Source organism: Myotis lucifugus, unplaced genomic scaffold (genome assembly GCF_000147115.1).
Source record: "Myotis lucifugus unplaced genomic scaffold, Myoluc2.0 scaffold_18, whole genome shotgun sequence".
NCBI lineage: Eukaryota > Metazoa > Chordata > Mammalia > Chiroptera > Vespertilionidae > Myotis > Myotis lucifugus.
In genome coordinates this window covers 7,126,146-7,153,071 of record NW_005871066.1, presented here as the reverse complement: position 1 = coordinate 7,153,071, position 26,926 = coordinate 7,126,146, and the positions used below count along the sequence as shown (strand labels likewise).

General features: G+C 37.6%; 1 protein-coding gene across 1 annotated transcript in view; it reads right to left on the bottom strand.

Moving 5' to 3' along the window:
* Window positions 1-26,926, bottom strand: part of VPS41 (VPS41, HOPS complex subunit) — a 121,274-nt gene that overhangs the window by 87,589 nt on the left and 6,759 nt on the right. The window contains exons 3-4 of the mRNA XM_006085361.3: window positions 11,917-12,024; window positions 5,216-5,293 (exon numbers count right to left, since the gene is read on the bottom strand). Of these exons, the coding sequence (XP_006085423.1) occupies window positions 5,216-5,293; window positions 11,917-12,024 (186 nt within the window). The remainder of the gene's footprint in view (window positions 1-5,215; window positions 5,294-11,916; window positions 12,025-26,926) is intronic.

Below are 26,926 nucleotides of genomic sequence, written 5' to 3'. Positions count from 1 at the left end.
ACCTCCATTAGGATTTAAGAAGTCTCTGAAAAATACACCTAACTGTGTGTTTTTCTTTAAATCTACAAAACATTTATTTTCTCACTGACTTATTCTATGACCAAAAATGCCTTACTTTTAACTATAAATTCTCAAATCTTCTCATTTGCTCCAGGATTTCACCTCTAGTTTCACATGAAACCCTTCTTTAAATTAAGGTGGAATAAATTTATCAACAGGCAATCTTGAAGTTAGAGAACTCTTGAAAGTCTCAAAATATGGGTTCAGTGAAAGCAAAAGTAAAGATGTAAAGGTCCCAGCTAGTTCCTTGGGAGATCAACGCAGGACCTGCACCCCTAAATGGTCAGTGTGCTTCCACAGGGGGAGCGCTGCTCAGCCAGAAGCTGGCTCATGGCTGGCCAGCGGCAGTGCTAAGGATGTCCGAGTAATGGCTAAGACATTACTCGGACATCCCCAAGGGCTCCCAGGATGCCAGAGGGATGTCTGACTGCCAGCTTAGGCCCAATTCCCCGTGGGGATCAGACATTGCCCGAGGGGTCCCGGACTTCGAGAGGGTACAGGCCAGGCTAAGGGACCACCCCCTCACCCTGAGTGCACAAATTTTCGTGCACTAGGCCTCTAGTAAAAAATAAAATAACTAGAAATTCAGGTACCCAGAACGGATGCAGAAAGAGAAGTGCTGTTGTGATGATTGGAAATGAAGACTGACGGGGCCCTGGTTGACCATGAGGAGTCCATCTCAGCTGATAAATTTCTTTTGGGGATTCAGGTCAAATGACTTTCTTCTTGGAGTCCATATGTGGAACAAATAGGTTTATTTCTTTGGTGTTTTAAGAACATGCTTACTTATGTAACCAGGCTCTGTGAAATGGTTCCCAATGCAGGTCTAGTGAATTGACTCCAGGAATTTTTTAGTAGAGACATAGCAACTTGGTTTACAAGATGCTTCTTTTGAGAATTGTTGAGAGATGACAATCTACTTGGAAAATGACTTAAAAGGGGAACTGATAAAGCAATGTTTTTACACTGGAGAGCTTTATAACAATAATTTCTGTGGCAAAGATACAGCTGGATTTGTGATGATTTAAATGGTCTTCAGGTTATATATGAAAAACAAATTAGGCATTTTTTATTTGATTAATAAGTTAGTCTCAGCTATTTAAAGTATCTGTATTGCCCTTTTTAGATAGGTGATTTTTTTCCCTATTTGTGAAAACACAAAGGCTTTACTTTCTCAAATGTTTTTAAATAAATAGAATTCATTAGCAATGCTGCTGCTATCATGTTACAAATAAAAGTGAGAAAAAATTAAGAATGTCTTTTCTCCTAACAGATTATTCCTTTATCACTGATGGTATCTTACATATAGAGAAATTAAGCAAAGATATCTGTGGGCCCTGCTGAGATGTTCATGTAGGTTTGCAGTCATCATGGATTTGCACCATACTTGGCTTTCTTGAGCTGACTTTGTTCATGAAGTTTGTCCTCAAAGGTGTTGCACAACAGATGCTTAGGACTTGCGTAGTTTAAGGGGAAGTCCTCTAAGAATTAATTTTAAAGAATAATAATACATTTATTGTTCCTTTTCTAATTGCATGGTTTCTGGGGTGATAATTCCATTTCTGTTGCATTAACTTATAGAAAAAAATATATACTCTAAGGCAGTGGTTGGCAAACTGCGGCTTGCGAGCCACATGCAGCTCTTTGGCCCCTTGAGTGTGGCTACAAAGTTTCAATCGCACTGTACGTGCGTGCCCGCACGTGGTATTTTGTGGGAGAGCCACACGCAAGGGGCCGCAGTTTGCCGACCACTGCTCTAGGGCAAGCATGTCAAACTCAAAGGCTAACATGTGCCCAATAAACAAGGCAGGCGACCCACAGGCCACGAGTTTGACATGCCTGCTCTAGAGCAATGTTCTCTGGGGGAAAAAGAATTTTGTTTTTTGGAATTGTCATGTTAGAACCCTGTAGGCTAGGAATCTTGACAGCATGGCCAGCTGCAGAGGATACCTTATTCATGGTGTCCACCTTTCAGTTAAACCTATTTCAGCATTAAAACATCCGTATTTATTTCTATTCTAAACTCTTATTTGAAATAATAATAATTACTGCTCCCAACAAGGTCCTGCCTTTTAATTAGACTGAGCATCTTTCCCAAGTCCTTGTTTATCAGTGGGGTCCAGTGGGCCAAAGTAAAGGTGTATTTTTTTTTTAATCTAAATATTGTAGCCAAGAAAAAGCCCATCTTTGCCTAACTGATGAATATCGTCTCCTCAGAAAGCCTCATCTTTTCTGCTCCTCAGTGTTTACTTTCATTTCTGTGATGTTTATATCCTCCGTTATTCCCTGTATAGGCCCTAGATTCTTCTCTTAGCTCGTTCTTTCTTTTGCTGGTTTCTTATATTGCCACCACCCTTGTTCAAGTCTTTATTGAATCTCAGCTGGGTTATTGCAGTGAAACCCAACTGATCTCCCCACCACACGTCTCCCCTAATCCATCCTTCACAGAGCTGCCCAAGTAATCTTCCCACAGGAGTGCTGGGATTTTGTTACTCCCCTGACTGAACACACTTGAGTGCCTCCTTGATGCCTGTGGAATAAAACAGAGCTCTTCTCGGCAGCCCGGAGGGCTCCCGCTGTCTGGGCTACCGTCTTCTCCACATCGGGGCCTGCAGTGCACCCAGACGCGGTGCTTCCGCTACTGCTGAAACGTGCTTTCCCATCTTTGCCTGTGGAGATGCCCAGTGTCCCGCCTGCTCTGTGACACCTTCCTTGATGGCCTCACACAGGAGTTCACCTTTCATATTCAGTGATTGCTTCTGACTCCTTCAGCAAACATTCTGTGAGGATGTGCAGGGGATGTAAAGAATAATTCAATGCATCCCCCTGATCTCAGGTGTAATTAGGTGTGGAGCTAGTCATATAAACAATGACCTATAATATAATGTGTTAAATTCTAAAATAGAGGTCTTATCAAGTGCTGGGATTACAGGCTGTACATAAAATACCTTGAAGGCAGGCCTCTTTGTATCGTGTAGGGCTGTTGGTAATATTAGTTCCTCTTTTGTTAAATGCACTTATTAGTAAATTTCTCTTCTGCACTATCCCCTTGCAATATTCCAATGGCTTTGCTTTGGTAAATCTGCTTTCCTTTTGTTTTTTAAATCACTCCTTTCTTTGTATCTTTTTTGGATACATGTATAAGCAAGGAAAATTAGCTCCATTTAAAAACAAATAATCTTAATTGGACTTCACACATTTATTTTTCACCATTTTGAAAACTGTCAGTTGTATTTCTTCTCAGGTCATTTATGTACCGAACACACAAATTCTTTTAACAATGGCTTTTCAGTAAAACAGATTGTTTGACAGTGGTATCATGCCTATCAACAGCATAGCGTCTGGTAGCTGGCAAGAGCTCAGCAATTCTAGTATGGATATTAGAAAGAGGAAGTTGGCTGGCTCCTTATGCCGTTGCTCACACTGATTTACTTAGATGTTCCTACTCAAGTTTTCCTCGCTCATCTGCCAAACTTAGTACTGGAGACAACATCCAAGGCATCAAGAGAGACGTCCCCAAAATGTCTACTCTGGACTGTTAAGCAGGTGGGCATTGCAAGCTCTGGAGAGAATGCGCTGACTGGTTAGTTACTCACCCATCTCTCTGCAGAGGGCAACTGCAGGTGTGTAGCATCCCCAGGTCACTGTCTTAAATGTGAACAGTGTTTCAGTGATGTGCAAGTCTCATAAGGGTAGCATTTACCCTCTCAATGTGCCCCTGATCGAGCACAGTGACAGCAGACAAATAAAAGAGGAAATGTGGACCAATAGCCTGATTTAGCCTTTTGTCGAAGCTATGTTTTAATCTGTGCCCAGACTGTGAATAACTGTCTTGATGCACGTTGTGTGCAAGCCAGCCTCCTCCCATTCTCTGCTGGGATGTGGCAGGCACAGGCAGAAGACGAAGTTTAACAAAAGGAAAACGGCTCTAGGAGTCAGCAGTGTGCCAGCTTCCCAGGAAGCAATCCCCTCCAAATCCTCCCTGTGTTTTTAAAGGTTGTTAGGATTTAGGAAACGAACGTCTGTCTAATAAGCCCTCTGCAGACTGAAAGGCTGGTCCACGCCCCTGCCTCTGCTGAGGTTGTACCGTCCTGGCAGTGCGCAGCAGGAGATGAAAGTCTGAGCCTTTCACCAGTCAGCTGGGCACAGGGGCTGTGGGTCCTGGGCGGCGGGCAGGGACAGTAGCCTGGGGTTTGAGGGGTCAGATGCGGCTGCAAATGGTCCTTGTAAGTTTACAGCATCTAAGTCACACCCAATGTGCTCTCATGGGGGAGGTGGTTAGAAACTCCTGTTACAGGATGTTTTTTAAAGTTTATAAAAAGGTATTTAGGAATGTTTTTAACGAACAGCAAAGACTGATATATAAACTGCTTATAAATTTAACTGCAGAAAATTTAAACCCAAGTGTTAACTTGGAACAGTGATGACACAACAAATGGACAAAATTGTTTTCTTTCCAAAGAGGTGAATCTTTCTCAAAACTTCTTTCCATTCGTCTCATTCCCAAATGATTTTTATTTCTGTGGGTGCAGCAGCCGCGGGAGTGGGGCTGCAGGCAGGCAGGCAGGGGACCAGGGGCCGCGGAGGGAGGGGCCAGGCGAGGGCGCGGAGGATGGGCCAAGACCCATCCCTGTGCCCACCACAGCCTCGAGGCCCAGTTTCTTTCAAGGTTCATGAATTTGTGCACTGGACCCCTAGTTACTAATAAAAGGTTTTTCTTTTAATAACATTTCACCTAGACATTGTATAGTGTTATAATTTTAAAAGAACACATATAGAAGTATTTTAAATGCTCCACTTAAATCCAAATGGATGGCTATAATTAACTAAAGAAATGCAATTAAATAAATTTATACAAGTAGATTTTAGATGGAATTTGTATGTAAAAGATAATCCAGTCAAAATATATAATGTATACATATAAACAGACCTCTTTCTTTATAAGTTTACCTTTAAAATTTTCAGCATATAACATTCAGTTATATAAGTATATACATACATATATATATATATATATATATATATAATATATGCTCTTAGCACTTGATTTAATCGGTAAATATCCTTTATGCTATTAAAACAAACTGCTAATATTCCAAAACACAAGTTTTTGCATGATATTTAGCCCATACATTATTTTATACTGTATACGTACCACATCAAACTTCTGCGTGATGTTCCCCTGGACATCAAGTAAATAAACCTTGCCATAATGTGTGCCCAGTGCCAAAAACTGTAAGAAGAACAAAGAGGTCAGTTTATTAATGTACCATTAAAACACAATTACTAATAAAACCATTTTCGAACTCAAGACTCTTAATGCATAAGTGATCTGTACTGCCTTAGAAGATATCCAGTCCTCGGAGACGGTCTATTTCCAGCTTCAGGGAAATAACAGGACAGGGCCTACTTTATTGTGAGAGTGCAAGCCAGCTGTCAGAATGACTCATGAGGACCCTCATCTACTGACAACTAATGGTGTGTATGTGGTCTGTACACAATGCCTGATGGACTGAGGCAGCAAATTAAAATGCAGCTATGAAAGCATGACCAACCTAAGGTTGAACTCAAAGTCAGAAGGGAATTATTAAGCAACTTGCCTCAATTTATGGCAAATGTGTAAATTTGTGCTATCATTTAAATTCAACCTATATACACACAAACAACAAAATACTATTATTTTAGAAAGAAAAAGCCATGCCATATATCTAGAGATGAAAAAACTCACACATCTAGAGATGAAAAAACGCAGATGTACTTATACTATCAGTTAGCAATAGAATGCCTCTATAAAAGTTAATGTATAATACTGAGTGTAAATGTTTATATTCTAATACAAAAAAATCTTTTTCTGTCACAAAATAACTGCTGAGCTCCATATTCATCTTATGATATGAAACTAGTTCGTAACTTCCATTGTTCCTTTAATCTGCATTAACCTAAATAAACCAGAAGAAACTTCAGGACTACCTAAAATATGACATGAGATCTTTCTCCCTTTTTATTTCCTTACATACTACTCAAATAGTTCCAAATTCCCTATTTCATTGCATGTAAGCATGCTTCATTGCAACCTATAATGAAATGTTCAAATTTATAGGCACTACTAAGCATTTCAGTCAAGCAGCACAATCTTTAAAAAAAATAACCTTATAGAAAGTCAAGATTTAAAAAGATTTATCAAAATGGAATTGCTTAAAACGAAATTTCAGATCAGGCACTTAAAATATGAAGCTACCTTAAAGAGGAGTCACAAAAAGGGAAAAGAAGGGGTTCATTAGAAATTCATCCCCAGCAATGCCTTTCACTCCTGCAAGGTTGCCTTTTTTAAAGAAGAAAAAAGTCCCCTGGGTAAAAAAATCAATACTGGTTAATAAAACATCAGATGTGCAGACATAACTAGGTATGACGATTCCACTGCACAGGCCGCCTGAATGCACCAGGTGCCATGCCGATTACTCATCCAGGGCAGACAGCAAGCCTGGTGAGAAGAGGATGCCTGAGCCCTGGAGAGGGAAGGGCCAAGAGGTAATTCTGGGGGGAAATTAGTTGCATATAGAAACAAAACCAGGATATTCTCTCCAAAACAAAAGAACATTCTAATCTGAAACAGAGGACTCAGATGGTTGTAATATTTTTCTCTACAGTGACACTGATCATATTTGAATTAAAAAACCATACAATACTAACTAAAACCAAACAGTACTCCACCTCACTATACCCCAAGTACTCTGAAGTACTGACTTCCTCATAAATACTGTATTTAGTTTGTTAGGAAACTAAGGTGGGTTGGAGCCTTACAATGCTTTACTACTAGGTCATTTTCTGACATCTCTGTGAAGGCCATATTTGAACTTCCAATTATATTTTATTTTATTAGTTTGAAAGGTTCTATGTAGGATACTTTATCCAAAGATTAATTCCTTCCCTTTTTCTTATTTTATTCATTAATAGTTAAGATCTGAAGTATAAAATAATTATTTTGATTTTATAGCTTAACCTAAAAACTATAATTACTTTAGAATATTGGGGAGGAGGGGGAGGAGTGGTTTTCATGATAAGCTACCTTTTGTTTACAAAAACATTTAATCATTTAGATTAATCACTGCTGTTCTCTTTTAGAAATAACTTTACGTGTCTAAAATAATCCAAGTTTGATAAGCCAATTGGAGAGGTCTTCAAAAATTTATTTAACTATGAAAATTATTGATGAGTCATACATACATTTGCTAATGCTTTTGACTACTTAAAATACAACACACAAAAAAAGACAAAATTGGCCATAAATCACAAATGTAAATACAAGTCCTTTAAATGTGACTAAATTTCCAGTCATTAAAATTTGTAGCTATTGAATTTTTTTTTTAATCCTGTCAGCACCTCCAATCCAGGATAAGCAAAAATAAATATAGCTTTATTAGCCCCTTCCAGGTTTAATTACAGAAACTTGATTCATTTTATAAAGTATCAGATTGTGCACCCAATCCTTTTGAACACTCCCCTAACATAACTGCTTTTACTGGACTTTTTGTGTTTTTTGTTGATTTTTTTTGTTTGTTTTCTTATTAAATATATTTTTATTGACTTCAGAGAGGAAGTGAGGGAGAGAGAAATAGAAACATCAATGATGAGAGAGAATCATTGATTGGCTGCCTCCTGCATACTCCCTACTAGGGATTGAGCCGGCAACTCAGGCATATGCCCTAGACCAGAATTGAACCCGGGACCCTTCAGTCCGCAGGCCAGGCTCTATCCAATGAGCCAAACTGGTGAGGGTGACTGGGCTTTTTGTACGTAAACAAGTAGAAGTGACAAGCAGTCCTTTGCAGAGGAAACATTTCCAATGTGGTCAGCTGCATATTATCTGTTTCACATCACATTTTTAGTATCAAAGCAGAGAGTGCCTTCAATTACATGAGAGGAAGTAAGTCGGGCAGTTCATATGTCTTCCCTGGAAACAGTCAATGAATGGCAGAGCTAGGTACAGAATTAAGAGTTAAAATACTCTCCACTGCACCAGAAATCTCATAAAAAGAAACATGAGCCTCAGATCAAGAGTGTATGCTCTAAAAGTTAGCACGGATTGTAGTTCCAACTGTCAGGCTCCTTGACCAACTTGGTTTAAGTATAGTGTTGATAAAGTGTGATATCCGAGCAGGTAAACTTTGTTCTCCGTTTCATCCATTCAATGGTTCATTCAACACACAAAACACAAAAGCACCTACAATATGCTTAGACAATAAGCAAGTGTGACTTAAAAGAGTGACACTACAATGAGCGAGAAAGATATAAAAATATGATTAATTATAATTAAATTTAAGGTTACTTAAAATGGAATATCTCTAAGAACTTTATGAAACATCAAAGATATTAGCTGTGCTGAACTCTGAACTTTGAAAGAGTTGGACAATAGGCTCTGAGGCAAATGAGGCAGACTTGTGGTAAAGACCATTTTAGGCAGAGTGAATACAACTTGCTCAAAGGCACAGAGCAGAAAAAGTCAAGAAATTACACGCAGTTTTACATGACAGAAGCAACCAGTTCATGCCCAGGGGAGGAGACAGGCAATGGGGCAGGAAAGACTGGTTAATAGAAGGCATTAATATTTATGGAGAGATGAAAGGTAGAAAAGTTTAAGGAAGGAGTATGTGTGTCCAAATCATGAAGACATCAGGGAGCCAATGAAGACTTCTAGGAAGGATTATCCGATCAGATTTGAGTTTCTAGAAGAAAGAACTGTTAGGAATGGGCTAGAATGAAAGCAAATCGTTGAAGGAAAATAGATTGGTTCACAGTGTGTGCATTAGTTCCAGGGAGAAATAAAGAATGCCTCAACTAAAAGCAAAGGACTCAGGATGGGACTGCATTCAAGCAGCTGAGATGGGGTGGAGTCCAGGCAAGAGATGTTATGAGTAAAAACAGCCACGCACACCCTAGCTGGTTTGGCTCAGTGGACAGAGCATAGGCCTGTGGACTGAAGGGTCCTGGGTTTGATTCCGGGCAAGAGCACATGCCCGGGTTGCAGGCTCGGTCCCTAGTGGAGTGTCTGCAAGAGGCAGTCCATCAATGATTCTCTCCCATCATTCATGTTTCTCTCTCTCTCCCCTTCTCCCTTCCTCTCTGAAATCAATGAAAATTTAAAATTTTTTTTTAAAAAAACAAAAATAGCCAAGCACGACTGTCAGAGCACCACACTTATGACAGAAAGTGGTAAGACACGAGGCCAATTACACAGAGGGCAAGATCATTGTCTTACATACCACATTAAGGAACTTTGACTCTATTTAGTAAATAATGAAAATTATACAAGGTTTTAAAATACGTACTTTCAACAGATCATTTTGGCAATCAGGTGGCAAATGGGTTAAAAGTAGAAAGATTAGACACATAAGTGCAGACAGAAGATGAGGACCTCAGCTAGGGCAAGGTGGTAAGAAGAGCACCATGACTTAAGGAATGATTGGGTGTTAGAGGAGCAGGGTCAGCTTTGGCTTACATGACAGAGGAGATGGTGGTGCCACCAAATGAGACAGAGAACAAAAATAGATGCAAGATTAGAGGGAAAAGATGAGTTCATTATGAACATGCTGAGTTTCAGGTCAAAACAGAACAAAAGATAGAGTTGGATAAATAAGTACAATATTCTGGAAGAGGCAGCGTTGGTGGTCATAGAAATCATGAAACTGAAAAATCACAAAACTAGAAGAAATGTAGACAATGGACTAAACCTTGGGAAAACCAACATGTAGGGGAAATATGGAGGTAAAAGTAAGTGAAAGAACCAGAGGGAGTAACAGAAAGATCAAGAACATAAAACAGAATGGTGTCATGATAAAGAAGTTTTGAGAAGGCGAAATCCACAGTTTTAAAAGCAGTAAAATGTCCATCATCTGGTTAATGGATAGACAAAATGTGCTATATTTATTCAATAAAATACTATTCAGCAATAAAAAGGAATGAAGTACTGAAACATGCTATATCACAAGGAACCTCAAAAACATTATGCTAAGTGAAAGAAGCCAGACACAAGAGACCAAACAGTGTTTGAGTCCATTTATATGAAATATCCAATATAGGCGAATCTATAGAAAGAAAAAGTAGATTAGTGATTATGTGGGGCTAGAGTTAGGTCTGTTCCATGACATACCATATATCACTAGGAGAGAAGGCAGAAAATGAGGTGAGACGAAGAACAAAAGTAGACTAAAAGGCCCTTGAACAGGACGAAGAAAAGAAAGATGGGTATGGATTCAGGTGAGCTGGGAAAGGGGTCAGGAACTGAGGTTGACCATGCCTGACAGTTTCAATTTTCTTAATTAAATAGAAATGACATCACCCTCTAAAAGTGAAGGAACAGTGACTGAGAAGGAGGGTTGAGGACTAAAGAAACTGACGAAGAACCAATAACAGCATTTTTAGTGGCTGAGGGATACAACAAAGGACAGGGGCATCAGAGAACTGAAGATGCTGGTGAAGTTAGGATAGTTAACCATTAGATAGAACATTTAAAGAAAGAATGGATCAGAGATCAGGGCTCTATAAAGTCACAGAACAGGATTAGAAAAATGAACACAGAAGCCTGACAAACAGAGAGTATATTTAAAGATCCTCAGGTTCCAGGTCCTGACACCATCCAGAGTGTGGCCTTAATGGCGGGAGATGAAACTGGGCAGAAGTGTAATTAAATTAGGTTGAAGAACTGCAAGGCCAGTCTTCAGCGAATAAAGGAAAGTGACAAGGAAGTTGGGAGCTGGCAGCATGGGGGGGGGGGGGGGGGTAGGTGGTGGTGCAGCTAAAAGGCAGGTGCCTCAAGAAGGGTGTTTCTGGTAAAACCAGAGACAGCAAAGGTTCTAGTTCAGGGGTGGGCAAACTTTTTGACTCGAGGGTCACAATGGGTTCTTAAACTGGACCGGAGGGCCGGAACAAAAGCATGGATGGAGTGTTTGTGTGAACTAATATAAATTCAAAGTAAACATCATTACATAAAAGGGTACGGTCTTTTTTTTTTTTAGTTTTATTCATTTCAAACGGGCCGTATCCGGCCCGCGGGCCGTAGTTTGCCCACGGCTGTTCTAGTGACAGGTTGAGTGAGTACAGGAATCTGCTTACAATTCAATGAAATTTGAAGTACAAAGGAACTGGGTGGGGCAAGGAGGAGGATGAGCAACACTGATGGTCACACAGGATAAAGCAGGAATTGGATCAAAGTTGGGAAGTCTGCCTTTTGTGGAGGACAAAGGCTCACTCCTGGGGCTCACAGGGCAACAGTCAAAACTGCCTGGCTTCCAATACTCCAATTATGACACATTTTGTTTTGGTCCAAGAATGGGCTAAGGGTGCTGCACAGTACTTAGCCTGGACTCAGAAAGCTGGTGGGAGCTTTGTTTCAGCAAAGACTCAGATGTGGAATAGATTAATTCATTCATATAATATATGTAATAATGTGGGGTCATTCTATTAATTCCTAATAACTCCAACATAATCCCTTCTACTCTTATGAAAGCACTGAGCTCCACACTATTTCTAATCTTAATACTTTTCTATTCTACTACTTAGGATTTGAGGAATTAAGTAATAGTCTTTCCAAGAACCACTTACTATAAATCTTGTACATCCATCCTTGTCTAAATTCTACTTGATACACCCTTACAGTGTTCTCTCTGTGTGTGTGCAAATACATATATATAATTTTTTTGGTCATTGTTTTGATTTTTTGTGGTGAGGAAGAAAAGAGGAAGAGTGGCAGAAGACACAATTACAGTGAAAAATAGCCTCTAAAAGCATCAGGACTCCAAAGTATAAGCAAGCTTACAACAGAATGACTTACACAAGAATCACCTTCAAGGGCTACCTTACCTTGTCGTGGACCGTCATGCAGCTAGCGGCATCCTTCTGAAGGATTTCAGTTACCCCATTGGAAAGCCTTTCATACTTAAGTTTGGGTTCCTCTTCACTCTCTTCTTCCTGCACAGAAAGCAGAGAAAATGACCATTGCCATGGATTTATCTGATACTGTCCAAGACTCAAAACATATTTCTTAAGGGGGACCCAGAGATGGTTCCCTCAATGATTATCAATAACTACAACCATAGAGAAAGGTAAGATCTTCATGTTTCACTTTTCCAACGAGGTGTATCAACTGCTACAACGAACTGTAAGTTATTTTGGTAGAATAACTTCAAAAGTTGAAAACAGGATTACACACATTTACTGTTAATAGTAATCAACTGTGGCATATTAAATACAAAACTGTCTGACCACTATGGAGACATATGCCAAAGAAAGTGAGTCAGCAAAATACTTGTCATTATGACCTCCTGGTCATAAAAACTCACAGCAGTAAGATAGGAATATAATAAACCTCTAGAGGACATTATTATATTTCAAAAATATTAATATTTTTGTCAGGTTTGAGAATATCTTAATTAGAAGACATAACCACAAAAACTAAATCAAAGAAAACTGTAAATTTTATATAAAGCAAAATGTATTCTTCCCCTTCAGATAAAAAATATTTTAACATTCCTTTTAAATAACTGGTAGTCCATGAACAATCATTATTTATTTAGTTTATGTTAGAAAATATTTGTTTACTCTTATATAAATAAACCTACATATGCATTAAAATTTCTTAATCAGCCGTGGCTGGTGGCTTAGTGGTTGAGTGTCAACCCATGAATTAAGAGGTCACTGGTTCGATTCCCAGTCAAGGCACATGCCCGGGTTGTAGGCTCAGTCCCTAGTAGGGACCTTCAGGGGGCAGCCCATCAATGTTTCTCTCTCACTGGTGCTTCTCTCTCTATCTCTCTCCCTTCCTCTCTCCCTTCCTCTCTCCCTTCCTCTCTCCCTTCCTCTCTAAAAACCAATAAAAATATATTTAAATAAATAAATCCCCTCAGGTGAGGATTAACAATAACACAATAAAATAAATTTTTTAATCATTTATAGGTAATATTACTAACTTTATATGTTTAACCTCAGTGTTGAAACAGCATCACAAGATATCCTTAATCCTCATAGTTAAGTTAGGAAATCTCTAATGACTATAATGGCCATTAATTAATAAATCAAGGATAGATAGAAAAATTACTACAGTGATTCTGAAAAATATTTTACTTTACTGCATTGGTATGTAACGAGAAACCAAACAATGTGCATATATCAATACTTGTGATAGGATAAAGCTGGACAAATCAGAAGTTCACAAAAATAATCTACTCATGGACTGCAGGCAAGATGTCAGCTTAGGTTGCGACCATCCGAAGGTTAAAATGGGGTGAGAGTGTCTGCTTCCAGAATGACTCACTCAAACGGTTGGCAAGCTGGTGCTAGCTGTTGGTAGGAGGCTTTGTAGTTCCTTGTCTCATGGACCTCTCCTCAGGACAGGAAAGGTGACTTCCCCCAGAGGAGTGATCCAAGAGAAAGCAAACTGAGCTTCAATGCTGCATATGGCCTAGCCTCAGAGGGCGTACACTGACACTTCAGCAGTACTCTAATGATCGTACAGGTCAGTCAGATTCAGAGTGGGAAGGGAGGACACAAGCGCAGGAATAACAGGAGGTGAGGATCATCGGAGGCCATTGTGTAGTCTAGCTACAGAGCAGCGATTATATTTTAAAAGCAATAAACCTGGTTTTAAGAAATCAGCATTCCACGCATATAATGAGCTGTCAAATTTTCTTCCCCAAGTATATACAGACTATTAGTTGTTTATTTAGTAACAGTGTTAAAATCAAAGACAATGTTAACTACTATTTGCAAGAATAACTTTAAGAACTAATAGCAACAAATGGACATATAATAAGCACAGTTATCTAAAAGACCAATACTTCTTTTAAAAAGTAACTAATGATAATCAACCCAACCCAAGGAGCTGTTACATGTCAAGAAGTGACCTGTTATTAAAATAAAATATGAAATAGCTCATTAACCAAGTATAAAGAACCTAGAAAAAGGAAAATCGCAAACAAAGCCACAAGTAAACACTTCTACTTATGTACTCACAAGCAAGAAACAGAAATCATTACAAAGTTAACATAAAATGTGGCAAAAATGATGTGTGCATTCTGAAGTAAATGTGTTAAATACAAATTGAATCCTGAATGGTAGTCTCTATAATAAGATGCCACATGTTGCTCAAGTCTGGACATCAAATGTGCATCCAACGTGAAAAGTTAATTCTAGCCTCTAGACTATTTTGCATAAAAGCACTCATCCACGGACCATTAGATAAAGTTACTGTAAATAAGGTTTGCCTGTCTTATTTATAAGTGAAAACTAAATAATTCCTCTCACATAAATATATAAAAATAAATACTTTCACAACACAGTTCACTGGAGCATTCGTGCCAGGCTTCAAAAACCATAAATAAAATGAAAACTCCAATATTAGGCACTTGATGTAGCATTTCACACTTTTCTGACAGGTATCTTTTATGTTAAGCTAAAAGCAAGCTAACGGTGAATTTTTAAGTTTTTTTTTTCTCTGCTTGCTGTAAACAAAGAAAATGGAAAGTGATTCAAAAATACAATTCACAGAGGTTATTCTACTCCTGCAGACTATATATCACATTCTAAATAAAAAACAATTTTTTAAAAAATCAAGCAGATTTAATATAGAGTTTCACTTTTTTAAAAATTTAAACACCAAGAAGGCTTCTGTACAACTTGAACTTCCAAGGAAAACCATCCAGTGCTAATAAAAAGCAAATCAAAATTTTTGTGAAATTTTCATAATCAGGCAAATCTACAAATAAAACCATCAACAGTGTGTTGAGATGACAGTTAACTGCGTTTCTATGACAACCCAGTGGAACAGTACAAGTCCTGAAATGCAGCTAAGCAGAGATGTGAAGAGAGTGACATTTACCCATACAGGAAAAATTTGCAGCTTTCCTTTAAAAAGAATCAATTCTTCAACTAACATGGATTTTCACTCAGTGTATAGCACTTTTAATTCAAGACAAGTCCTGTAAACCATTGTACAGGATTCTAGAACACTCCAAAAATAAATTTCATATCACAGTCATTCTTACTGAATTTTGAACTTAAAAGCAAAAAAAAAAAAAAAAAGACAAGTTTTGGGATAACAAATTAAGGCAAGCCTCTTATTTTGTTACTAACATTAAAGGTAAATTTGCATGGTGGGAGTCCTGTCACCTAACATAGATACCAATGAGACTACAGCCCTTTTCACCTGATAATTTCAAACTTGGGTATAAGAAATTTTTTGGTGTGTCAACCAACTTTTCATGCTGTTTTAATTTTATCCATATCTTCACACACTGGTACATTTTATAAACCATTACAGTCCAAATGAAGACTTGGATTTTTTTTTTTAAATGTGTGTTACATGAATTCTGGAGGTTAACAGAAAGATCACTACCTTTTCTGTTGTTACTATTAATATATAGAACTTAAAATTTTATTTCTGGATACTATTTATTAAAATCCAGTTTTGTCCTGTTTTATTTTTTTCCACCCCACAAAATAAAATTGCACTAGATAGACTGAAGAGGAGAGGTAAGATACAAAGTCCAAGTTAAGTTAGTGAAAAACACCACCAGTTGAGCACTCCTAGACAATTCACAATCTCACTCTATGGAGATGGCCTTTATCCCACCCAGCTTCACCTATGAGAATGATCTCAGCTGAACCTCTAGGAACTTTAATAAGGTGATTGATTGGTTTCCTTGGTCTCAGGCCATAAACTACATCTGACCAGGGACAAATCCTTTTAATAAATATCCAGTGTTTTAAAGCTAGACATAATAGGGAACACTCACATACTCAAAAAAAATTCTTGTTAAAAAATGAAATTTAAACTTCCACACTGAAAAAGCAAGTATTAATAAAAAGCAAATTAATAATCAATCATCAATAGAAAGGTATAAAATAAAGTCTTTCCTCTAGAACATTCTCTATAGAATTCTAATTACCTTAAGGAGAACTGAAATATTCAAAACTGGTAAGTCAACCTTCTAACTTTAAGATAAAAAAAAAATCTATCAAAATCTAATATCAGAACATTTCAATTTTAGAAAATTTATATTTTAAATAATTCTCTCTTCATAAATCATAGCCTATATTAAAATATTTATTTTTATTACTATTAGAAAAGATAGAGGGAGAACAAAAACAAAACAAAATAAAACACAGTTGGTGTCAAATACAAATATAACTTTTTTTTAAAGCATAACTGAAATTATACTGTAAGTCAATCAAAGCATACAATTTGAGTCTCAAAAAAAACTAACAAAATTTTTAAGAGATCTATTCACTATATATTATCACCAAAGTAACATAAATACTCAAAAAACTACGTATCACTGTATAAATCATATATAATTATACATTTATATGAAACTATAATGGTATCAATAAATGTACATGGACAATACAGGACATCTCCAAATATGCTATACCAATCTTGAGCCTTTCCAGAAAAAAAGTACTATGATGAGAAATACTGTATAAAAATGTAAAATGCATGTGGTTAAATAAGTGGTCTTCAACAGGAGGTGATTCTGTGCTCCTAGGACATTTATTTATTTGGCAATGTCTAGGACATTTTTGTTATCACATCTGAGTGGGAGGAGATGGTGCTATTGGTATCGAGTGGGTAGAGGCCAGGGATGATGCTAAACATCTTACAATGTACAGGACAATCTCCCAGAACAAAAAATTATTTGGCCAATAATGTTAAGGTTGAGAAATCCTGGGTTAAATAAATTTCCAAAGATTACTGTATAAACATTAAAATCTATTTTTAAAGACTAATAACGAAGAGAAATGTTCTCAAAACATTGTATTAGGTGAAAAAATAGGTCATAAAATCTGCTTTGCATGATCCAAATTTTATTGAAGAAATTTATATACATACATGGGGAAAAGGGGACCAGAATAATAGCCACTAAAACAGTACCTTCCTGTGCTTCAGTCTCTTCATCTATAGAATGGAAGTGATAATGGGACCCATATCACAGGGCTGCTGTCATCATTCCAGAAAACAGAAAATAAAAATCCCTAATGAGCTGTTACCAATATTTTCTAAATTTTCCAAAATAAACATGTATTAAATTTACTACAGAAATAAGTATATGACAGCCCTAGCTGGTTTGGCTAGGGTCCCAGGTTCGATTCCGGTCAAGGGCACATGCCCGGGTTGCAGGCTGGGGTACGCAGGAGGCAGCCAATCAATGATTCTCTCTCATCATCGATGTTTCTATCTCTCTCTCCCTCTCCCTTCCTCTCTAAAATCAATAAAAATATATATTAAAAAAATAAGTATATGACAAAAATAAATAACATTTTAAAGCCATTGTTCAACATCCTCTTCAATACTTTGTATTTACTGAACTAAGATGCTTATCTCTGAAAGCTGCTTTCCTTATCATAGCACTTTGGAAAAGTGAGAAAAAATTGAGCCTCTAATAATTGAAGAGCTCTTCTTAAGATTCACGAGATATGCAGTCTTCATAAACCCTGGTCTCTCCTTTGCCCTGTAGTATCAGAATTTCATGTTCAAGTGAAGAAGGAAAAAAATAAGGTGAAGGTTCTCATGCCCTAAGCCAAACACCATAAACAGGTTCAAATCCCATCATTTACTTTATATTGGGAAAGCGATAAGAATATATATGGAGGACCAAAAATGAAAAAAGCAAATAAGCTTTTCATTTCTTTCCAGCCACATGGAATAACCTTATCAATCTTCAAGATATGACATTCGGGTGGACAATTCCCACCACTAAAGCCAACATAACCCTCTTTTCCTTTATTCCCTCCTTAGAAGCAGGGTTTATGCCTTTTCATTGTTTTGAACTTCACCTAACAAAACTGTGTGTACAGTCATGCAGCTAGCATGACTATAGGTACCTAATAAAGAACAGTGAAAACAAAAGTATGTAGTAACAGCAGACTGAGTTTAGAAAGAAGCTTTTTTAAGACATTCTCGTTGAGATTTCCAGACAGGAAAAGCCAAATCATACACTATCAGCCAAAAGGAACCTCAGAGATCATCTAAGCTATGTGTTAATTTACAGACAGGGTGGCTATTCTGAAACAGTATAAATTATAATTATAGACAAATATATAGAAATGAAGCTGTATCACCATCATCTAACAATAGTAGCAAAGAGGTCCTGCCAACTAAATTTTCATGAAAATTACATTTATTTATAATTTATGTTTATTCTTATATAAAAAGGAATATGCTACAGTTCTTGGGATTATCTTATATTTTAGAGGAGATTGCAAAGAAGCACCCTACTAGCTACCCCCATCAAAGTCTCTGACAGCTTATCAAATGTTTCTATGAAGATAAAAACTTACAGTAACATTAAAAATTAAGATAAATGATTATCAAAATCAAGGGGAAAGCTAATACTTATCTTTAATATGAATTAGAATTCGTGACACACGTTGACTTGTTTGATGAAAACATAAACTACCTGACCAAAAGGTAGAAAGATGCTTTCAGCAATCCCACCAGCCCTCCATGCCCACGACTCGGAGCCTGCTCCTCTAGACCAAGCAGACACCCTCCTCACCCCTTAGAACTTGTCCTCCAAAAGGAAGTGACCATGGGCCACTGTTTCTCCACACCAAGGCTTCCAGCCCTGGCCACCAACTGTCTACATCCTTCTTCTACCAGCAGAGACCACAGCCCATAACAGCTGGGCAGTGCATTATCGATGGTCTAGGACCGTGGTCGGCAATCTGCGGCTCGCGAACCACATGCAGCTCTTTGGCCCCTTGAGTGTGGCTCTTCCTAAGCCTTAGGAGTACCCTAATTAAGTTAATAACAATGTACCTACCTATATAGTTTAAGTTTTAAAAATTTGGCTCTAAAAAGAAATTTCAATCGTTGTACTGTTGATATTTGGCTCTGTTGACTAATGAGTTTGCCGACCACTACTCTAGACCATTACACTCCATCTTCTCTGGACTCCTTTCGTTTCTTGAACTCACTAATCTCTTTACTGCCTTATGGACTGTGCATTTATTGTCCCCTAGAATAATCTAGCTATCTAGTTGTTCAACCTGACTCCTCTTTCACTTACACCTGCAAATCCTAGTCAGCAAATATCCTGGCTCTACTTCAAAAATACCCTAAGTCCTTTTTCGCCTCTAGTAAGAGTTCCCAAAGCCTTATAGCTAATCTTGCTGCTTCCTACTTGCTACACACCACTACCCCAGAATTTTTTCAAGCAGCATCTAGAATAATCTTACTAAAACAAAGCTTCTGCACAGCAAAAGAAACCATCAACAAAATGAAAAGGGAGCCCAGAACATATTTGCCAATGATACATCTGCTAAGTAGTTAATTTCCAAAATATATAAGGAACTTAAACAACTTAACAAAAGGAAAACAAATAATCCAATTAAAAAATGGGCAAAGGATCTAAATAGACATTTCTCCAAAGTGGACATACTGATGTCCAAGGGACATATGAAAACATGCTCAAAGTCACTAATCATCAGAGAGATGCAAATTAAAACAACAATGAGATATCACCTCATACCCACCAGAATGGCAACCATTAACAAACCAACGAATGACAAATGCTGGCAAGGATATGGAGAAAAGGGAACCTTAGTACACTGCTGGTGGAAATGCAGACTGGTACAACCACTGTGGAAAACAGTATGGAGTTTCCTCACAAAACTAAAAATGTAACTGCCATTTGACCCAGGGATCCCACTTCTAGGAATACATCCTAAGAATCCTAAAACACCATTCACAAAGAATAGATACACTCCTATGTTCATAGCAGTGCTATTTACAACAGCTAAGATCTGGAAATAGCCCAAGTGCCCATCAGTAGATGAGTGGATAAGAAAGATGTGGTATATATATACCATGAAATACTATGCAGCTGTATAAAAGAAGGAGCTCTTACACTTTGAGACAGCATAGAGGGACCTGGAGAGTATTATACTAAGCGAAATAAGCCAGTCAGAGAAAGACAAGAATCACATGATCTCACTCATACGTGGAATCTAATTAACAAAATAAACTGATGGACAAAATAGATCCAGAGACATAAAAGCATTGAACAGAATGATGAATCTCAGAGGGAAGGCAGGGAGAGTGAAGGAGAGATTAACCAGAGAACTTTATGCATAACCCATGGACACAGACAATAATGTGTAGTGGAGGCCTGGTGGGGAGCATGGGCAGGGTGAGGTCAATGGGGGAAAAAAGGGGAATATCTGTAATACTTCCAACAATAAAATTTGATTGATTGATTAAAAAACAATGACTCTCCTGCCGGGCTGTGGTGGCTCAGTGGTTGAGCATCCAACTATGAACCAGGAGGTCATGGTTCGATTCCTGGTCAGGGCGCATGCCTGGGTTGTGGGCTTGATCCCCAGTGTTGGGCATGCAGGAAGCAGCCAATCAATGATTCTCATCACCGATGTTTCTATCTCTCTCTCCCTCTCCCTTCCTCTCTGAAATCAATAAAAATATATTAATAAAAACAACAACAGTGACTCTCCAATGGCTTCCCATCTTCCAGTAAAAACCAAAGTCCATACATTGACTTACAGGCTCTATGCTCTTGGCCACTCATTACTTCATTTGCTACCACACAGCTCCAGCCCCACTCACATCCTTGAAGATGTCTAGCATGACCCCACCCGACCAGACTGCATTTGCTCTTGCTTTTACCTACAAGACCTTTCCCCCAGGTATTTACTCACATTTCATCTCCTTAGAGAGGCCTTTCCTGACCAAGACAAATCAACACCTCAGTCCATGCCACAGTCCTCTTACCCAATGTTATCTTTTTTATCTTCAGCGTTTATTACCACCTGATATATATGTTTTTGCTTACTGTCTCCCCCTTTGATCAAATACTGGTGTATGTTAGCACCCAGAAAACAAAAGTACTCAATAAATATTTGCTAACAAAATACATGATCAATCAGTCTATCTTGGACTGCCTAAAATAATTTTTCTCCTAGGTAGTGAAATTATAAATTCTGTTCAAAGATATATTACGCTAGAGTCATGTTTATCTTTCCGATCTCTAACAAGTGGAAGAAATATAGGTTCACAATCTGTATTTGCATCCAGAAAGTTTCTACTAAGTTTCCAAACATAATTTTTATAATATATGCTTCAAAGGGAATGTTTATCCATGCCTGTATGAATGATGCAATAGTCAGCAGAACCTGTTAATATTAATAGCTCATTAAATGAGAGAGAAAATTTTAAATTCAAAGGCAATTTGGAAGAATCTATTATAATCCCATGGTTCATTTTTCTCAGCAATCAATCTCATAACAAGGTGCATTACCATTTTAGTTACTATAAATTTGTTTATTATAATTAATACATGTAAAGAATCAATTTATATTTTAATAAATTATTCACAATGTTCTACTCACCAGGTAAAATAAATAAATAATTTTTGTGTGATGCATTTCCTGACTTTAAAAAAATCTATCTCCTGATTTCTCATGACTGATTTTTATTTTAACAAATCTGAAAAAGAACTCTCCATGTGGCTGATACATCTAGAAGTTGCATTTTATTTTAATATTAGTTTCAGTCAACAAAAATTGCATGTTGGTTTATTTTAAATAGCTATTTATCAGTCCACAGTTAATATGTGTAACATGTTCAAGGCCTCCTAATTGTGACATTTGCAAGAACTAAGCCAGATCTGAATGGACATCTATTTAAGGGAGTATGTTTGTTAATAATGATAACAAAAGTTGTAAAGACAGAGGTGGCACTAATTAACTCTCTGTCATTACATGCCATGGCTCAGGCAAGGGGTGATATAATTTATATGCAATCTTTGTTACAAAGGAACGCACTATAAACAGAATAATCCTTAGTTTAACTATTCAGCTGCTTTCACAAACAACAAAAAGTCACTGGAACCCATACCTGGTACAAAGCAGACCTTATTACAAATTGATTTCCATTAAGTACATTCCTCTACTTCCTTGCACCCCTCCTTAGCCTAACGGTTTTTCCCCTGTTATTCTTCTCTTTGCTGCACAAGTTCTATCTTGAAATGTTAGGCTAACAATTTGATGCTTCTACTGCAAACTTCTTTGTACAACATATTAAACTCTTTTAAGAAAACGTGAAATATACTTCTAAATAATAATATACCAAGAACCTATTCAAAGTAAGCAGGGCTTTAAAAAGTACATATCTCCATGAAACAGAGCTGCTTCAGTTTCCAGCTGTATGACCACCAAGTACTCCACAGCACACTGGTCCATACATAAATAGGAAACACCCTACGGAAAATGATGACATTTCTGTATTATTGATACCACAATTTCCTCTCCCTGCACCACTGAATCCACTCAGAAATAAATCTATGATATGTTAAACTACTACAATTTTGGAACTGTTTGTTACTGCAGCATAGATAGCCTCTCCTACCTTATACAGTACCTGATAAGTTGTGGTTTGTATTAAATGAGATAATCCATATAAAGCACTCAGCACAACCCATAGCACATAGTAAGTGGGCCTGAAAAATTGAAGTAAGTGATGATTCTTCATTACTTAAATATTGTTTTCCTCTAAAATACACAAGAATGAATCAGATATTAGAATTACCTAGCAAGGATTTTAAAGCAGCCAACATAAAAGTGTTTCAACAAGCAATTGTAAATATCCTTGAAATAACTGAAGCACTAGGATATCTCCGCAAAGAAATAGAAGTTACTAAAAATGAAAAATTTATAACTGGGAAGTATAATAACCAAAAGAAATAACTGACTGGATGGGCTCGATAGCAGAGTGGAGATGACAGGGGAAAGAACCAATGAACATGAGAACAGATCAATAGAATTAACCCAATCTGAACAATAGAGAGAAAGTGACTAAAAAAAGTTAATAGAGCTTCAGGGATCTGTGGGACAATAACAAAAGAGTTAACATTCATACTAAAAGTCCCAGCAGGAGAAGAAAGAGTGGAAGTGAAAATTTATGCAAACAAAGAAATAATGGCTGAAAACTCTCCAAATTTGGTGATGGACATAACCCTACAGATTCAAGAAGCTGAGCAAACTCCCAAAAAGACAAATCAAAGAAATCCACACCAAGAGATATTATAATTAAACTTCTGAAAACTTAAGTAAAAACACACACACAGCCCTGGCTGGTTTAGATAAGTGGTTAGAGCATCAGCCCACTGACCAAAGAGTTGCAGGTTCAATTCCTGCTCAAGGGCACATACCTTAGGTGCAGGTCCCCTTCTATCGGGGCATGTGCAGGAGGCAACCAGTTTAGATGTCACTCTCACATGATGTTTCTCTCTCCCTCTCATCCCTCCCTTCCACTCTCTCTAGAAATCAATGGAAAAAATATCCTCGGGTGAAGATTAAACTCACACACTCACACACTCATACACACACACACACACACACACACACACACACACACACACACTTGAAAGCAGCCAGGGAAATGTGACACATTACTTATGAAGGAGCACCAACTCAAATGACAATGCATTTCTCATTTGAATAAGAGGCCAGAAGTAAGTGGCACAGCATTTCTCAGAATCTGAAAGAAAAGAACTATCAATTGCAAATGCTGTATCTGGTGAAAATATCCCTCAAAAATGAAAGGGAAATAAAAAAACATTCTCTGATGAACAAAAACTAAGAGAATTTGTGGCTTGTAAACCTTTTCCTAAAAGAATGGCTAAAGTTTTCTAAACAGAAAGAAACAAAAGATAGATAACAAAAGAAGACTTAGAACTTCAAAAAGAATATAAGAAGGATGAAAAGGGGTACATATAGTAAATTATCCTTTCCATGAGTTTCTTAAATCATATTTGATAGGTGAAGCAAAATGTTTATTACCAAATGATGTGCTCAATGAATGTAAATATTTAGGACAACTGTGTTTAAAATGTGGGGAGGGTAAAGGGACATACATGGAAGTAAAGTTTTTATACTTGATAAGAAGTGGTAAAATATCATGGATACCAAACACTCTGATAAATTATGTATATCCTAGAGGACCAGTGCACGAATTCCTGCATGGGTGGGTTGCAGCTGATCAGGGCGGGACTGGCCAGGGGGTGGGGCCCTGGGAGGTTGGCTGGCCAGCCCCACCTCCAATTGGGGTGGGAGGTGATTGAGGGCAGGGCCGGCCAGGGGGGTTGGGGAGAGGAGCCATGGGAGGCTGGCCCGCTGGCCCTGCCCAACTGGGATGGGGGGGGCCCATCAGGGCACGGGCTGGCCGGGGGGAGGGGCTGCGGGAGGTTGGCCAGCTGGCCCCGCCCCCAATCGGGCCGGTTGGCTGGCTGCAGTGGCCATCATAGCAACTGGTCATTCCAGTCGTTCTGGTCACTTGGCTTTTATATATATGCTAGAGGCCCGATGCACGAAAATTCATGCAAAGGGCTCGGCCCTCGCAGCCGCAGCAGCTTGCCTCCGCCCTCGCAGCCCCAGCTTCATCTGGAAGGTCATCTGGAAGGATGTCCGGAAGGTCGTTCGGTTGTCCAATCTAATTAGCATGTTATGCTTTTATTATTATAGATAGATGTTTTAATACCCAGAGCAACCATTAAGAAGTAATACACTCAGCCCTGACCGGTTTGGCTCAGTGGATAGAGCGTCAGCCTGCGGACTCAAGGGTCCCAGGTTCGATTCTGGTCAAGGGCATGTACCTTGGTTTCGGGCACATAACAAGTAGGGAGTGTGCAGGAGGCAGCTGATCGATGTTTCTCTCTCATCGATGTTTCTAACTCTCTAATCCTCCTCCTTTCTCTCTGTAAAAAAATCAATAAAATATATATATATAAAAAAACTAGTGAGACTAATTTAAAAAAAAAAAAAAGAAGTAATACACTCAAAATTATAGAGATGGAGAACAGATTAGTGGTTGCCAGGGGATGAATGTGGGGGACAGAGTGGCCATGACTATACAGGGTAGCAGAGAACCTGATGATGAACTGTTCTGTATTTTGAATACGGTGGAGGTCACATGAATCTTCACATGTGATGAAAGTGCACAGAACTAAACACACACACAAAAACACAAATTAATGGATATAAAACGGGTGAGATAAGAACAAGTCTGTAGATTATATCAATATCAACTTACTAGTTCTGATATACTAGGAATATGCAAGATGTTACCCTTTGGGAACTGGGTGAAGGGTATACAGAATCTCTCTGCATGTTTTCTTACAACAGCATGTGAATCTACAATTATCTCAGAATAAAAAACTTTTAAAAATCTCAAGAAAAAATGTAGTATATTAGAGTAAAAACAATTCTGGCTCATTTAAAATCTTGGATAAACGAAAGAGGCTAAGAAATAAACCAAACCTTTGCCCTAAATCCCTTGTTAGACATTGAGGTGGGGAAGAAAGGACATGTGGTTTCAGTCTGGGTTCCATAGCTCTGCAACCCACAAGTTCTGTAACATCAACACAAAACACTACTATAAAACATACAGAGAATATTGTGTTTTGTTAAAAAATAATAATTGAATTATTTTGCTAAGTATATAAGCAATGCATATTTGTTATGGAAAATTTAGAAAACAAAGGCAGATAATGAGAATAAATAAAATAAGAATCACAAAACCCAGTAATAATATCGTCTTATGGCCATTTTTTTCTAAGCTTACATGTGGATTTTGGAGGGTGGAAAGAAGCTAGATTAGATTACATTCTAAATCAGGAATCAGCAAATTACAGCCACAGTCAAATCCAGCCAAACGCCCATTTTAGTACAGCCTTCCAGTGGATTTTTATATTTTTATGTTTATAAACCTACACAATATCCTCTTGACCTTTATAGAAAAAGCTTCCCAGCCCCTGCTCTACACAGAATTTTTGTAAAAAGCTTTTTTCAATAAAAAATATAAAATAAATCCTTATTTCTGGATAGTTAGCCTGTTCCAAATTTTTATATTATAAACAAAGTTGTAACGAACACTATTTTCTAATTAACTATTTTAAATATGTTTATAATCATCATTTTCTAAATAAATAACTTTATTTTATGGTAAAACAGGATTTTTAATAAAATTATTAATGTTTTATATAAATTAGCTAGACAATTATCTCTTCTCCATAAAAGAAATCAAAGTTCAAAGATTCTGAAATTGATACTACTTTCCCTACTAGTTGAGTAAGTCAAACTGTAACATCACCCAAAATATCATCTTATACATTGGCAGGAGTTCAAAGGAAGTTTTTCGTTTTTTTTTTAACCCTGTCCACATATACAAAAATACATAGAGGAAGAGTCTGGCATAAAATTAGAGAGAGCACAATGAAGTTGGAGGCAGTAGTTGAACAAGAAGTTCGAAGAGCAAGGTTTAAAGTCAGATCACTGGGTTCAAATTCATTTTACCAGCCCAGTGATCAGGGGCAATTTAACTAAACACTGTTTCTTCACCTTGAAAAGGAATTTTTTAAAACCCTTCCTTATATATCACTTTTTTTCTCCTTAAAATGAAATCTTTAATACAACTTAGCTCCCAGCAGCTTTTAAGGTAACTACTTCCCTTTGGATTTTATAAAATAAACTATAATTTCAATGACTCAGAAATTATACCAATGAGCACACAATATTTATTAAAAGAATGATAAAAGAATAAATATTGCAGAACCTACAGTGGTTATTTTTTTAAATAGGTTTTTTGAATGTCAAGATTCATTTGTAAAACTTTCCATCAATTTTCCCACAGCTAACATGCTTCAGGTTACAATATTGTTCAAGATTAGAAGAAAACTTTTTGTTCCTTTTCCTGTTTGTTTTTTAAACTAATCCATTAAAATTTTTTAAAGACAACTGGCCTGTTCTTCCCCAAGGCTCAACTACCTATGGCCCTACTTTACCGCCCGAGCCTTGGAAAGGC